The sequence below is a fragment of the Nelusetta ayraudi genome, unplaced genomic scaffold, assembly GCF_046127955.1.
Source record: "Nelusetta ayraudi isolate G7.1 ecotype Tasmania unplaced genomic scaffold, CSIRO-AGI_Nayr_v1 ptg000016l, whole genome shotgun sequence".
NCBI classification, from domain to species: Eukaryota; Metazoa; Chordata; class Actinopteri; order Tetraodontiformes; family Monacanthidae; genus Nelusetta; species Nelusetta ayraudi.
Window position 1 is genome coordinate 3,877,591 of NW_027466066.1, and position 17,049 is coordinate 3,894,639.

General features: G+C 37.8%; 1 protein-coding gene across 1 annotated transcript in view; it reads left to right on the forward strand.

The window, feature by feature from the left end:
- The window catches only part of LOC142886568 (immunoglobulin mu heavy chain-like), a 59,285-nt gene extending 42,713 nt beyond the window's left edge, over window positions 1–16,572 (forward strand). Inside the window, exons 3-13 of the mRNA XM_076023579.1 lie at window positions 5,794–5,843; window positions 7,932–8,234; window positions 13,165–13,482; window positions 13,631–13,927; window positions 14,026–14,380; window positions 14,490–14,569; window positions 14,715–15,032; window positions 15,128–15,445; window positions 15,779–16,057; window positions 16,159–16,307; window positions 16,392–16,572. Of these exons, the coding sequence (XP_075879694.1) occupies window positions 5,794–5,843; window positions 7,932–8,234; window positions 13,165–13,482; window positions 13,631–13,927; window positions 14,026–14,380; window positions 14,490–14,569; window positions 14,715–15,032; window positions 15,128–15,445; window positions 15,779–16,057; window positions 16,159–16,307; window positions 16,392–16,397 (2,473 nt within the window). The 3' untranslated portion in view covers window positions 16,398–16,572. The remainder of the gene's footprint in view (window positions 1–5,793; window positions 5,844–7,931; window positions 8,235–13,164; window positions 13,483–13,630; window positions 13,928–14,025; window positions 14,381–14,489; window positions 14,570–14,714; window positions 15,033–15,127; window positions 15,446–15,778; window positions 16,058–16,158; window positions 16,308–16,391) is intronic.
- The last annotated feature ends 477 nt before the right edge of the window (window positions 16,573–17,049 follow it).

Consider the following 17,049-nt stretch of genomic DNA (forward strand, 5'->3'; position numbering starts at 1 on the left):
TAAGGAGGCGCCACCCTGTGGCGCAATTTCGTAATGCGTTACTAGACTGACTGTTAAAACATGTAGGGACGTTTTTGTTACTATCGACTTTTTGTTTGATTTTTTTTACCCTGCACTTGTGCTCCGGCCCGTCATCTAGCAGCTCAGAATAAAAATAAATAAATAAATAAATACATTTAAAAAATGCACCGTGGTAAATCGTTGACGCCAATCCCATCTGAGAAAATGAACCAAGCAAAATCTAAACACAGATATAAAGCCATATGTAGATTCTGTATGAAATTATTAAGTGTTTTTGTTTGTTTGTTTTTCTCCTGTGATTGTAGTAGATGTACAACTTCTTATTTTCAACATTCCATTCCAGAAGTTGTCTCTGTTTTAGACTGACCCCAGAAGTCTCTGTGTGGTAAGGTTTTGGTAGGTGTTTGTGTCACTGTGTCTATTATAGCTCGGGTTACAGCACAGTGTTATACGCCATAACAAAAACCCTGTTGCAAGATCTCTTGCGACTTTCTATCTTATTTATATATATAAAAAAAAAAGATAAAAAGAACAGAGTAAAAATCCAGATTGGAGACTGGCAATGATGTATCAGTATTGACAAAACAAACTGCCCTCAGTTACATATACAAACAAGTTATGAAATGACAAGTTTTCTGTTAACTACAGCACTTTTTATATTGGACAGTTGCTGTATGCTGCTTAACTAATGAGGAGGTGGAAATAAAAACTTTCACTGTACTAAACCCATAATAAATGTTCAGAAAAGTTTGATACATTACATAAATCCACATTTCCAATTTTTCAAATCAGGAAGAAAAGGTAAAAAAATAAAAAAATTTCTACATGTTTTGTTTATAGTGTCCAGAGGCACAACGTGTTAGGGCTTTATCCACATCTAAAGTTATGTAACAGTAATAATAGAAAATAATCCAATTCATAAAAAACAAAAACAATAACGGAAAATATTAATCTGTTGTTGACATCCTGCAGTCAGGGTGGGGTCTAGTTTATGCATGGGGATATAACACTGTGCAGTATAGCGGCCACAGTGATACATCCTGTGACAAAAATTGCCGTCTATGAGAATTGCGCGTTCATACTTTATTATCACCCCTGTTTTACACCAGAAGCGTCTGCAGAGCGACCGCGTTGACGCTCTGCTCACGCTCCAGCACCCTCCCACACAGGACGCGTTTTACGAGCAGAGCGTCTCGATCGGTTCACGCGAGGATTGCCGCGAACTGCTGGCATCATGCAAAATGCAGGTATTTAAAGTATAGATGCATTTTGTTCATCATAGTTTGAGATTCAAAGTGAAATTTGTTTTTGTTTGACGGCCGACCTGAACAGCGTTGAAGCCGATGCGTCACGTTGATGTTTCACAGTGAAGTACAGCACATATAAATACAAAATCCAGCACATTGTGTGTTATGATGAAAATCAACCTGCTACAATTGACGCAGGAGGGACGCGGCAAGCGTCAAAGAATAAATTCTGGCGTTCTTTTCCAGCGGCTCGCGTTTTACTGCTTCTGGGACGCTTCTGAAACGCGGCCGCTCTGCGCCTGGTGTGAACCTGCTCATTGACTTTAGTGGCCGCGTTTCACTGCGTCAACGCGGACGCTCTGCTGACGCTCTGCAAACGCTTCTGGTGGAGCAAAGCGGCGAAACAGATTATATATATATAATCATTTTGACTGCAGTCTGTTTGTACTGATCATGCATTTATGGTTTGCTCATGGATGAACAAAAACAAGCAAAAAGTCTTCTTGAAATTTATCAAGACCAGTGCGTAGAGGGGAGTTTTAGTACAGCCTTCTGTCACAGTGTACTATAACTACCACAGTGATATATCCTGTGACAAAAAGTGACTTGGGAATGTGAATGGTGAAAATTGATCACTTTTAATCACTTGTTCACTTTTGGGCACGATGCAATGACTGCATTGTGCAGCCCGATTCACCAGGGGAAAGGAATTCAATCACGTTTATTTTTGCACTACAAAAGACAGTTAAACTTAAACTTTATGAGCCACAGTGCACTTCCAACAAAAAGTATGATTTGCAGAGCCCTCAAAATGAAATAGTTAGAATAATAAATACACAAATTAGAATAATAAACAAGCAAATCATAAAATAAAACAATGCATGATAAAATTAGATATTATACGATAAATTATCACACAAAATAAAAGAGAATCGGAATAGTAATAGGCACAATTCAAACATTAACCATTTTAGCGCACTTTTTTTTTTCTCTAATCTGTATTTTTCTTCTACACACACGGACTCATTTACAGTAATCTAAGATGTAGACAGGTGCACATATTAACATGATCCAAACATTAGTGATGCAAAGCATTGACTATGTTTCTTGGGGCATTTTTCATTCAATGCCAATCCAGCAATGCCCCAGCTATTTATAGTACTACTTTGAAAACAATGTTGGATTATTGTTATTGCATTTTGGTTATTTTACTTAGTTGAAATGATCATTTTTGTTCGGAAACCACACTTCTATCTGACGCATACCAGCCATTGCGCGTTGCTTTTGTTTTTGTAAGAGCATCACACACTGTGTGGGGTGGGAGCACAGTGATATATTGTAATACAAAAACCTCTCCTTCAGCAGGACTTTGACACAAAGACTCTGTCATGAGTACAAAGTTGACCATCAAAAAAAGAAGATTGAACATCTATTAAAAGTAAGGATAAAATTGTGTGCATTAATACAAAACATATATTATTATTTTTTTATTGTAGTAATTAAAACATATACAAATATATACACAGCATACATGATACACATACATTATGATAAAAAATAAACATGTAAAATAATGTTCATCACACAATAATAATAATAATAATAATAATAATAATAATAATAATAATAATAATAATACTAATAATAATGATAATAATTTCATTTATTGTTGTTATTATATCATAGAAATAGTACCAGTAAAAGTAATAATTAAATTAGAAAGTACTTTATTGACCAGAGTATCCAAAATATTTTAATAAAGAATAAAAACACAATGATTCAATTGAAAAAAAGAAAGAAAAAAAAGAATACACTTTATGTGAAAATACTGTAAAGACCCTCCAAACAGAGATGGAAAAATAATGTACAAAGTGGACTGGGGGTTACACAAGACTCACTGGTTTATATTTATGTAACACAAAAGGAAATAATCTTCACCGCAACACCAGGTGCTTCCTTGGCCTGTTAAAAAACAGGAACTTTAGATTCACACAGCCAACACTCACAATGTATCATACAAAATACTGGATTTGGAATTCAGTGGCCAACTTTTTCATTAAGTTAACTGAACCATTTAATCTAAGTTCAGTTGAAGAAGAAGGGTTGACTTGAGTAGGTCGAATGATGATGTACATGGAGATATAGTTGACTGGTAGAAGGAGAACTTCAAGGAGGTTCTGAATACATGCCCATCTGGAATGAGGCCTTGTCTCATGAATTGGTGGATGACTTATTCACGCCACTGGTAAAGATCATGGAGGTTGTCAAAAAGCTACACTGAAGAAAAATATAAACGCATCCCATTTTTCATGAGCTGAACTCAAAGATCTAAACATTTTTCTAGATACTCAATAACAATTTCTCTCAAATATTACTCATAAATCTGAGATGATCTGAGATAATCCATCCCACCTCACAGGTGTGGCATATCAAGATGCTGATTAAACAGCATGATTAGTGCACAGGTGTGCTCTAGGCTGGCTACAATCAAAGGCCACTCTGAAATGTACAGTTTAATCGCACAGCGCAATGCCACAGATGTCGCAAGTTTTGAGGGAGTGTGCAATTGGCGTGGTGACTGCAGGGATGTCCACCAGAGATGTTTTCATGGATTGAATTTTTCATTTCTCTACCATAAGCCGTCTCCAAAGACGTTTCAGAGAATTTGGCAGTACAGCCAACCGGCCTCACAACCGCAGACCACACCAGCCCAGGACCTCCACATCTAGCAGGTTCTCCTCTAAGACTGTCTGAGACCAGTTGAGTCCAGTTTCTGCGCAAACTGTCCGAAGCCGTCTCAGGGAAGCTCGTCTGCATGCTTGTTGTCCTCATCGGGGTCCCAACCTGCCTGCAGTTCGTCGCCGTAACCGACGTGATTGGGCAAATGCTCACATTTGATGCCGTGTGGCACGCTGGAGAAGTGTTCTCTTCACAGTTGAATTCCGGTTTTCACTGTTCGGGGCAGATGGCAGACAGCGTGTATGGCGTTGTGTGAGTGGTTTGCTAATGTCAGCATTGTGGATCGAAATTTGCAAATTTCAGAGTGGCCTTTTATTGTAGCCAGCGTAAGGCACGCCTGTGCAATAATCATGCCGTCTAAGGCAATCAGGATCTTGATATGCCACTGCTGTGAGGTGGGATGTCGCATAATTTCATATTTATATCTCAGATTTGTGAACAATATATGTGAGAAATTGTTATTTTGAGTATATAGAGTTCGGCTTGTAAAAAATGGGAATATAAACAAAAGTGTTGCGTTTATATTTTTGTTCAGTGTAGTGTTGTAGTTTGCCATGAGATTCTGATTGCTTTGAACATTGTGAGAATATCGAAATCTGGAAGGGAATGGGAGCTTCCCTATAGGAAGTGGAAGGAAGTGTATCTGTTGGTCCGCCAATAACTTGCCTTCATTATTCACACCAATAAATTGGGCTCACTGATTCATAAGTGAGCCTAAGATTCAACTTGCCTTAATCAATTATATTGATTATTCAATTTAAAGAAATTGAATATTGTTACATTTGATTAATACATTCTGTTAGAGAATGATTTTTACCTCCTAAAACCTTTTTTGGATGAGAAATATTAATGAAAATCAACTGATAATGTCACAAAAATGTAATCAATTTAATCAGTAAATCAAATCATCAAATTAGCATAAAAACCTGACCTAATTGAGAAAAATGGATGTCATTTTTGATTCAGCAGTGCAAAATGGTCTTAATTCAGCTGAAAAAACTATTTACAAAAAAAAAAACATTTGTAACCCAGTGTTATCATTTTTTTTTCCTTGATGATTGTTTTTGAGGTGTGATAAGTTTCCCTTGCCGTTTCCCGACTTTAATTATCTCCACAGAAATAAGCTTTTGTGATTTTCTGATTTCTTCCATCTTTTCGTCCACAACACGTTACATTTGGATTTGGTGACTTTTTGCTATTTCCATACAAGCCGGCCAGAGACACCAACATAGCATGAATGCACACATGCTCAGTATCCTGCAGGGGTGCATTAATAGAAAACAAACAAACAAAAGTCTGTCCTTATATTGAGGCTGGTAATTCTGGCTAGTAGTGTGAACCTGTGGCAGGAACCAGGGCTGACTGTGGGCTCTGATAAAGAGGAAGTGCTGCCTAACCGTTGGAAAACAAACATAATTTTGCACAAGACCCAGACCACAGGAAGCGCATATCTCAGGGGAAGTGGTTTGTATTTACTTTGCAGGTTCAGAGCCTTTCTTTCATTAATTGGGTGTGTTTGCATTATAAACCAACAGTTAGCTATCACTGTGACATATTTTGACTACTGGGGGAAAGGAACACAAGTCACAGTAACTTCTGGTGAGAAAAACATGTATGTTATATTAAGGAGCATTTCATTGTTTTTTTAGTTGATCCATTTCACTTTGTTAAAATGGGGATTACAGGGTCGACTATAGAATAATTTGATTTAAAATAGGAAGCAGTAATACTTTGGGATATGCAGTAAAGGTAGGTGTTTTTTGTATGAACGTGATACTGTTGTCAGCCACTGTGACGACTACTGGGGAAAAGGAACAATGGTGACCGTTACATCAGGTAAGAGACACTTATTTTTTCCGAAAATTACACAATTAATCAAAGTATATTACAATATCAGGTCCATTAATGGTCTTCGGGTTGCCAGTTTTTGTATGATGGATGCTTGATTTGTTGTACTGTGACGACTACTTTGACTACTGGGGAGAAGGAACAATGGTGACTGTCACATCAGGTAAGTAAAGCAGACTGTTTTCTTAAAATTCATAATGTGACAAATTGACATTTTATCCAAGCGTAAACTTAATTGGAATGAAGGGTCCCAGTTTTTGTATGTTGGATGTTTGATATTTTGCACTGTGACAACGGCTACTTTGACTATTGGGGAAAAGGAACAATGGTGACTGTCACATCGGGTAAGAAGGGCTATTATCGTGTTTTTTGTCGTAAAATTTACACTGTGATAAATCAAAGTCTATAAGGATTGCAGTGTCTTAAAGGCTCCCAGTTTTTGTATGTTGGGTGGTTAATATATTGCACTGTGACAACGCTTTTGACTACTGGGGCAAAGGGACAATGGTCACCGTAACTTCGGGTAAGTAAAAATCCCTTTGCCTGTTTGTGCTCTTTTCCTTTCTTTTTTTTTTACCTTGCCATTACCCGAATAATTTCTTTGTGGTGAAAACTCTTAATTTAATAACAAGAATGCATGCAATGTCAAATATTTGAAACGAAAAATAACGCACATTTTGTACATGCAACAAATGTAGATACTGGTGAGCTGGTTTTTGTGTGTAGTCGATGAGGAATTGTTAGACTGTGTTATGGCTTTGACTACTGGGGAAAAGGCACCACGGTCACTGTCACCTCAGGTAGGACATTTTTTCCCATTGCTATTGAAACCATCTGTCTGTTGTGTAGTTTCCACATGAGCTACATTTAATTCAGATTGATGTAAAAAAAAAAAAAAAAAAAAAAAAAAAAGGTCAAAGTGACGAAATGTGTAAGTTGAAAGGTTTTTGTGGGAAGCATAAATTGACTGTCTAAACTGTGATACTGGTCTTTCGACTACTGGGGAAAAGGCACCATGGTAACCGTGACATCAGGTAAGATTTCAAAAGTTTCAAATTTACAACAATGTGTAATTAGACGGAAATACCTTGTCTTTATTAGTGTGTTTTGATATTTTGTCAATACAAAGAAAAAGTTCTATGTAAAGTAAGATGCTGTAAAATCAATATTATGAACAGATGGCAGGTATATATTTTATCATCAGATTTATAATAGTTTTGAATCAAAGTAATGTTGATATCAACTAAACGGCAAGCTAGCCGGGAAATTTTTAGACTGACAACAAAGTAGATTCAGCATTGTGCTACTATGGATATGCATTTGACTACTGGGGCAAAGGAACGATGGTAACAGTGACATCAGGTAAGATTTGAACAGTTTCAAATGTACAACAGGCTGTAATTAGAATGTAACATTTTTAGATTACAGTTTATTTAATTGGCCATATGTGTTGTTGGTGCCAAGAAAGTTTTTTTTTTTTTTTTCTTGAAGTTCAATTGCTGTAAAATTACTATTATGGACAGTTGGCTGGTCCGTTTATTATCGGTACGACAGCAAAGCAATTGTTTGACTGAAAACAAAGTAGATTCATCACTGTGCTACTACGGTGCTTTTGACTACTGGGGTAAAGGCACTATGGTAACAGTGTCTACAGGTAAGAATGATTTTCAACATTCAACAGACTCAAGTTAAATTTGTGAGACAATAGATTGACATATCTGGTTTTCTGCACGGTAAATTTGACAGATCTTCTGGGACATATGCTTATTCCTTATTCCTTTACATCACTGCAAAAAGGCTTTTATTTGCAGCTGATAGCGGTTTTCTTTGTTTGTTTGTTTTTTTAAAATAATGAACGCTTCTAAAACTCCCAAAACCATTTCAAAGAGTTTTCAGCCTTCTGCAGGAAAATGCTGAAAAGAATTGATGGAACTCTTAAGTTTGCACATTGTCATTGAAAGAAAATGTTTTTATTGCTATGTGTATAAGACCGATCAAAAAAACCAAAATGGCCAATACTTTGAATTTTATGTAATTATTTTTTTCCATCCACACATTTTTTTTTTCTTCTCCCAGCCACTCCAATAAAACCAAGTGTGTTTCCTCTGACATCATGTGATTCTGGCACCGGAGACATTGTCACTCTTGGCTGTCTTGCAACTGGCTTTTCACCTTTGCCTGTGACCTACACCTGGAGAAAAGATGGAGTAGACATTACTGACTTTATTCAGTATCCTGCTGTACTGAAAGACAACTTTTACACTGGAGTCAGTCAACTACGGGTGAGGAGACAGGATTGGACAGCCAACCCAAAGCCGTCTTACACATGTGTGGCAGAAAATACAGCTGGAAATGGACAAGTCACAATCAGACCGACAAGTAAGAAAAAAAATAAATTCCTAAATGAAAAAAATGCTAATTAATTTATAATTGTTCTCGTGCTTTATTATCTTGCAGTACTTTCTTCATTATTTTACAATTGTTTCAAATACGTAGACCAAGTCCGGTAACTTCCGCCTTAAATTAATAAACAATTGGACATTTTGATTTAAATATAAATTTAAAAAAAAAAAAACTGATAAGGATTTTCCTTTACTTTATGACTTAATTTTCATTACAACTGATGTATTATTACCCCCTGCAAATTGAGCGTGTGTGTGTGTGTGTGTGTGTGTGTGTGTGTGTGTGTGTGTGTGTGTGTGTGTGTGATGAAATCATCCAATGTGTAAAGTTGGAATTTCTTTTTTTTAATTCTGAAACAAAACAATCTCCCAAAAAACATCACTACCTGCCAAACGAAATAATATAAATCTTAATTCTGTATCTACTTTGACTGGTGGGGAAAAATAAGGTGGAGTGAAAAAAACTAAAGCCTCTCTATATTTTTGTTCAGCCTACCCCGCTTTCTCGTACTTCACTTCTTTCTCTTTCTATAATTATGGTCGACGATCACGCTGTTGCAGTGGCTTTTGCTTCTTTCCATCGATCTGCAGCTTGTGAACATTACGCTTAAAAAAAATGTTTGCTTGCCTTTTAAGTCAATGTCAATGCAGAAGTGGCCAGTCCTACTCTGGAGATCAGTATCAGTTGTGAATTTCATATTTTGGCTTGACTCTGGCCACACATCAGTAACAACCTCCACTAATATTATGAGGGACGTAAATCTAACATTATATGGGAATGCATTATTTTAAATTAAGAAAAATACCCTCTGAAAATTGAAGTTTGCATCAGTTATGTGGAGACTAATGCATTGTTCTCTACTACTTCTGCATACATGTGTCTCTATATTTATTACTTTTCTTCTTCTGCATACATTTTTGTGTGTTTGACTGTTTTCAGGTGTGTATTGTCATCCTGCAACTCTTAGAGTGTTGACTTCCTCTAGCGAGGAAGACGAGGTTTCCTTCTCCTGCTTTGCCAAAGATTTCTCGCCCAAGAACCACAAGTTTAAGTGGCTGAAAAATAATGAGGAAGTCAGCAACAAAATATCTGAGTTCAGCACGCCTCCCACAGCAGTGAACACGACTGGGAATGGGCCACTGTATAGTGCTGCAAGTTTCCTCACAGTGCCCAAAGCTCAGTGGAATGTCGGCGATATGTTTACATGCAAATTCGGGGGGAAATGTGAAAATAATGTCCCAACATTTCAGACTTTAAATATCACGTACAATGATTGTACTGTTCTTCCTGTTGGTGAGTAGCTCCTCCACACTTTCCATGTCAATTGATTTTTAGAACAATTACATTTTTGTTTATCCAGTACTTCATTTCTCACACAGGCTGCAGAAAAGCTGATGCAGAAATAAAGATCATTCAGCCTTCAGACGAGCAAATGTTCGAGCAAGGGAAAGGACAGGTTGTGTGCCAAGTTAAGCAAAACAAGCCATCAGTCATCAGAATCTGGTGGGAAGATGAGGATGGAAATGAATTGGCCAACTCCGACGCAGGTTCACTCAAAAGCCTTTCACTTGACATCACTTTTGATGAGTGGACCCGAGGGCTGAAGCGCATCTGCAAAGTTGAACACTCGGAATTGTTGGGCCCATTGGAGGATTTCTATGCGAGGAAAGCTGGTACGTGAACTATTGAGTGCCGTGAATGCCCCTTCATATGCCACTGAAGGTGCATTAAATGTCTTTGTGTGGTCACAAATACACTGTGGTGTATTTGATTTGCCCTGCTGCACATGGCCTAAAGTTTCTCTCACACTTGCAGGAAGATACCCTCAGCGTCCATCAGTGTTTATGCTGCCTCCAGTGGAGCATACTAGAAAAAATATGACGACCCTGACTTGCTATGTGAAAGACTTCTTCCCTCAGGAAGTTTTTGTGTCTTGGCTTGTTGATGATGAGAAAATAGACTCCAAACACACGTTCTACACCACAAACTCTGTAGAAGGTCCTGTTGGAAGTTATTCGGCTTATGGCCACCTGTTGCTCCCTCTTGAGGAGTGGGAGAGGAATGACGTGGTGTACAGTTGTGCAGTTCACCACGAGTCGGTGGCCAACTCGACTAGAGCTATTGTCAGGTCCATCGGGTACAGAACATCGCAAAACACCAACCTTGTCAACCTCAACTTGAACGTCCCAGAAACGTGCAAGGCCCAGTAGACGTCACTTTTGTGTTGCTCTGTCTTCTGCTTTGTGTTGTTTAACATTTGTTGCTTGTGACATTGACATTGTGTGTGTCTTTTTAATGCAGATTTAAAATCAAAATAAAAAAAAACTTTCATACAACTCTGTTGATGTATGTCCTGTGTTCATGTTACTTGACCCCAGCTGTTTGTGTTTCCTGAACTGCCATGGTATTGCACCAGTGCAACAAAGATTTGGACACAGTTTAAAAACATTCTTATGTCCAACCTTTTGCAGTGTTTTTTTTTTATTTTTTTTTATCTTCACTAACATTACACTTATTTTGGGCAAATTAAATTGCAATTTAATGGTTTGTCCTGTTAGTCAGTATGTTTCCTGTTTGTGTGACTTTTTTATGTGCGCGTTTGTTTCCACTACTGGGTCTTTCACCCTCAACATAATGCAACGGGTTTTCCAAAATCTTAAAGTGTGGTATTGGATTGAACAATAGTGAATAAATAACAAGCCAATAACCTTCCAGGAGTCTTTCAAAAGCAATTCCAGATCGTTGTTGGAGTAATATTAACTTACACTAATTAGTCAAGTAGTCAAGAAAAAAAAATCATTGTGAAGATAAACTTTTAGGAGATCATTTTTTTTGTATTAAAAATATTCTAATCACAGGTGAACTTAAGATACAAATGATTATACTAAGGAACTGTGGATGTTTTGTAACGTGGGTTATTGCAGCTACTAGTAGGCAACTGGTCAATTTTGTATGTCTCTGGTGTCTCAGGCCCAGGTCGTTATGGTAAAGGAGAGCTGCTTTGTTACTGAGTCATCAGGTTTACAGAAGTAAATTAATGAATATATAAATAATTACTGTTCGCTATATTCAGCAGACCTGCCTGAAACTGATGTCTCATGCGACAACTCTTTGGATGCAGAGGAAGACAGCATGGGAAGTACTGCCATCACTTTTATCCTCCTCTTTCTCATCACCCTGCTGTTCACCATTGGTACCACTACTTTAAAGGTATGGCTACCTTATGTTGTCATCAACACAACTTTTGTCTTTCCCATTAAGGACATTATTTTGGATTAAACAATAAATAATATAGAATAGAATTATTTAAATAATATGGGAGTTGACAGAAAACTCATGCTGACCAACAATAAAATACCTTTTAAGTACTTCCCATGTTGAAATAACATACTCAAACATTTGAGTCAATGAACTGCATGCTTACAAAATCACGTTCAAGAATTATGGTACAGTAATCCATCCCCTAATATATTTACCTCTTTTCAAAAAACTAAAGTATATTTCCAAGAATTCCACTCTTTATAGCATGCATGATTTTAAAAACAATTCTATTGATATTAAACATTTTGTAACAAAAATATAACATTTAACGGTGTATGCCTGTAAAGGTCAACAGGTTTACGTTGAGTTTAGTTTTAATCCTTATAGAGATATTTTATCTTAACATTTTTAATAATTGTATTTTTGATTTCTTTGCACAAAGCATTTTTTTTTTCACATTTCACAGTGAGGCTTAATGATGCTTTTAAAAAGTTATTGGGTAGATTCTGGCAAATACTGACAGGTCTAAACTGTCTTCATTTTAAGTTTTTGATGAATTTCATAAACATACTTTAAAGGATACATTCACAGAAAGGATATATATACATACATGCATATACTTTTTTGTCAATTACTTTATAATTTTAATCAGAGTCCTGGAAATTTGTCATTTTCTTGAAATTTTAATAATTCATGTTGTGTTATCTTTGTTTTTTGTCATTTCAGATCAAATAAATCAAGGTTTAAATGAGAATTTAAATTTTCTTGAAGGTCTCTGTAAGTAATGCCTTTTTTATTTTGAATGGCATTTTTTTTTTTTTTTTGAATGGCATGATCTGTGTGCTTTTAAACATTTTAATTAAAGTTTAAATACTGTGATTCATTTTATTGTCATTTTCCAACTTTCTTTAATCTATTTTACTGACGTGTCATACAGTCTATTTGTTGAACAGTGTTAATAAATAAAAAAAAATAAATTGCACTCAAAGACCCTTCCTGAGGCTTGAACTTCACCTCTGCACCTGGAATCAACAGTCCGTGTTAAACTCTACATGTAAATTAGGAGATTTCACAAGTGGTTGGTTTTTCATTGTAAGAAATAGACAACTAAGAGAAAACATATTTGACTGTGTCATGAGAAGTGACGCATGATTAGTTATGTAGACTTATATGAGACATTTGAATATGTACTCTTTTTCTCTTTACTGGTAAAACCACACCTCACACCTGGTAGCTGCCATGCACCGTTGCATCTGTTGCATTGTTTCACTTCTGTTTTCTGGTCCATTTTTGGTGACCAGGATGCTTCTCAAAGCTCCCGCCAGCTCTGAACGCTCTACTGCTCTTTCTCTCTGCGACATCTGTGTAAGAAAGCTGTCAGCCTCATCTCCACCTTACCCCCACCAGAAACAGTATTAAAGTGGTAGAGCATTGCCATCTAGTTTAAGTACAATTCACAAAAAAAAAAATCACATTGAATTGAGACAACAGAGATATGTTGACCAAAAACAAAAGGTATGTATGACTGAAATTGCAAATATTGGACATTTATTAATTTTATTTTGTCAATTGAACTAGCATTTAACATTATAAGTGAACCAAAACAAAACAAATGAATAATAAAAGAGCATCTTCTCCATCTAAGGTTTGCGGGTCGTCTCTCCAAACATCACGTTGCAACCTACCTGGGAAGGAGAATTCGGGACCTCCTCAGTCACACTTGTATGCAGCCTCAGTGGCTACTTTCCAGACAAACTAACAGTGGAATGGCAAATGGATGACGACAGTGCGAGCATTGGAGGGATCAGTAGGAAGCTGCAGAGTGTGCAGGAAAAAGAGAAGACATTCAGTCTGACCAGTGAGATTAAGCCAAATGCCACAAAATGGAATTCAGGCACCAGATTTACTTGCAAGTCGACTCACAACAGCATTGACTACATCAAAACAATAAGCATTTGTGATGGTGAGTCCTATGTCTGACTTCTGACTTGTAGATTTGTTGATGCACAAAGATGATTTCAAAGTTTAAAAGTACCAAGTGAAAAGATTTGATAACATTTTGAAAACAGATGTACAGTATGGTCATATATTCTATGTTGTGTTTTCTCCAGTCCATGCAAATGTCCCTCCTTCCATTCATGTGGAGATTCCCAGCTTGGAGACAGTTGTGAATGCAACGTCACAGGTGCAGGCTACTTGTTTGGTCCGCACTGTGTTTGGTGCCAACGTAACCTGGGTAACTGATGGACACATTGTTCCAGAGGGCAAAGTGGATTTCAGTAGAAACGCTTCTGATTTGAGAAGCATCCTGACGTTGCCTTCCAGTCAGTGGAAACAACTGAAGCTCCTGACATGTAAAGCTGAACACAGCTGCTTTTCTCCCAGTGAAAAGACCATCAATTTGGCAGGTTTGGTGACTATAAATTTTGTATCTTGAGCGTTTTTTTTTTTTTTTCAAACTGAAGAATGAGACATATTCTCATTGATCAACCTTGCTGTCATTCAGAACCTTCAGCTACAGCGCCCCTGGTGGAGATCAGGAGATATCTCCCAGATTTGCAAAAGGGAAACAGTTCTGTGCTGGAGTGTGATGTCACTCAGCTCTCCTCCAGTGATATCCTCATCACTTTTCAAGCCAGCGGTGTCGACATATCTGACAGCCAGCTTGTCAAGATTCCCAGAGCACCAGGCCTCCATTCAATCAGTCGACGCTTCACTGTTCCTTCAAGTCACTGGAAAAATGACGCAAACTTCACTTGCGACGTGAATCAGGGTTTCACCCGAACCTTGGTGTCCGAATCAACAGGAAAATTAATTGGTGACCTAAATCAAGTTTCCATCTCTGAAATTGAAAAAGTCAAGTGCATACATGTATAATGAACTGACTCATAATTCCATTGACTGCTTTGACCTCTAGCTGACCCATCAGTGCAGTGGAGCTCCTTCTGGTTCCCAGGAAGGAGACTGAAGAACAGCCAAGGTCTTCACCTGTCAAGTGGTTGATAGGTCTTTAAGAAAAAATGTCATGAAGAACATCAGTATCTGCTCAGGTATGATTAGAATGAACGGTGTCATCGTATAATCCAGTTTGAATAGCTGCATACATCACACATTTTTCTTCAGTCACATGTCAGAATTGAACTTAACAGTCTCTTTCTTTTTTCATTCTGTCTGTTTTTTTCCTGGTGACTTCAGCACCATCTCCGACAGTTGCTGTACAAGTCCAGGAGCCACCACTCACAGAGCTTCAGCAAAAGAAGCAAGTGACCGTTACCTGTCTTCTGATTGGCTCTTCTCTCAATGGTCTCTCCATAACTTGGAAAGTGGATGGGGAAATGAAATCTTCTGGCTTCACTAAAGGGCCACTTGTTAAACACAGCAACGGGACAGAGACCCTGAGATGTTTCCTCAGCATCTCAGCAGAGGATTGGCTTGCACATAAACAAGTGCACTGTGAGGCCAAGCATCAGTGTTCTAACCAGAGTTATGATGGGCATGTTGGAAAAAGCAGAGGTAGTCCAAGCAATGTTTTATGTTTCAGTTTCCCAGTGTGTTGTATCATGTAATAATTCCCCCCAAAAATATGTCATGTTTCTGCACCTCTAAAGAGTTGAGTCCACCAACAGTCAGGATATTTGAACCTACTTCCAGTGACTTGTCAACGTACGACGTCCTCACACTTCTTTGCCTAGTGTCTGGATTTTTCCCATCCAACCTCGTACTGCACTGGGAAAAAGATGGCCAGAAGCTCGACCCGATATACTATGCAACCAGTGTTCCTTGGAAATCTCAGGAAAGCAGCACTTACTCACTGAGCAGCAGACTGAACACCACCAAAGCTGAAGACAAAGGGTCCTTCTATTCTTGTGTTGTTGCACACAAGTCTTCTGAAAATCCATTTAAGAACTCTTTCAACAATGTGTCTGGTAAGCCTTTGATTTGACATCATTGCTATGTATTAAATGGGAGGTCCTTTGCTGTTGTGCATTAGTGAACCAAACTTCTGATTCAGATATATATTGATGAATATAAATGCGTATAAAATTTGATTATGTTTCGCGTTTGACTTTATAGGTGTCTTATTCAAACATTTTTTGTTATTATTTCTGGAAAAACGTTAACATTTCGACTCAGTAGAAAGAAGCTCAGATCACATTATGTCAAAGGAACAAAGCCTTATGTATTTGTTTGCGCTGTCTTGCTGTATAGTCGTTCTGAAAACCCAATTAAAACTACAGGACTTTTTCTCACCGCCTCAGTGACTTATGCTGAACCTTTGGCGACTCTGCTTGAGGGCGCCGGAGAACTCCTGTGCCTGGTCTCTGGCTTCAGCCCTGCCCTCATCAACATCGCCTGGTTTCTTGATAACACAACTGAGCTGCTGGACTTCACAACAACTGAACCCCACAGAGGCCCCGACGGACGTTTTATCATCCAAAGCCACCTTCATCTGTCCCGAGTCACCTGGTTCAATGGGACAGTTACCTGCAGGGTGGAACACTTTAACACCACCATAGCACTGAATATATCCAGAAGAGGTGTCGTTCCACTCATCTGTTCATGTCCCCTCTGACTGAACATGGCATTGCACCTAGATTTCTGATTTTGAATTTGACATTTTGACAAAAACGTTTAACAGCATACTTTCATTGCTTTTCAGGAATTGATGAGCTCAGTCATGATGACGTGGACCCAGACATGGATGTGGGAAGTTGGTACATGGCTTTTACCTTCCTCCTATTTTTCCTCATCGCGATCATCTATTCTGTTTTCGCAACTACCATAAAGGTAAACTTGTACTTTGCAAAACTTTGAATACTTCTTAAACTAATATGCAAAGCCTGACGTGCTCTTTCTGTTTGCTCTCTCCAGACCTAACGATGACTATTGCAATATCTGCCCGTGGATATCTGAGGAGACATCTGGCAGCCTGTGACATTTAAAGACAAATCGATGATATGCCTTACTTTCCTGCTCTTATTACTCGCATAATCTTATGTCTCAAACAAATGTAACAATGCATTGAAAAAAATAAAGGTTATGATAATAAAAACATCCTCCAATACTCTAAAACTTCATGAATCAACAAATCTACCCACTTCTGTTAATATTGGAATCACAAAATAAATAGATCCTCAAAGGGAAAACGTGATTTGTTGTGACAGATGACTTTTTTTTAAAAAAAAGAAAATATATATTTTTTTAAATAACAGGGGAGATATGCAGTCTTATACACTTGCATTACCCAGAGTGACCACAAGAGTGTGACAAAGACCTACATAACGCAACTGAACTGCCACCCACCAGTGAAACAACAGCGTCGGACTCGGAAAAATGCTGATAGAGCTGAGATTGTGTTAAATGATGCATGTTCACACATCCGCACACAATTTTGTGTGTTTTTTATAGCAAGCGCGCACGCGCACACACACACCCTTCTAATGCAGGCTGCAGTTTTGAGTTAGAGATTAAAGTGTGTGTGTCTGCATTTGTGTACTTTGTTGATTTGGATGAATCCACATCTGGGAGG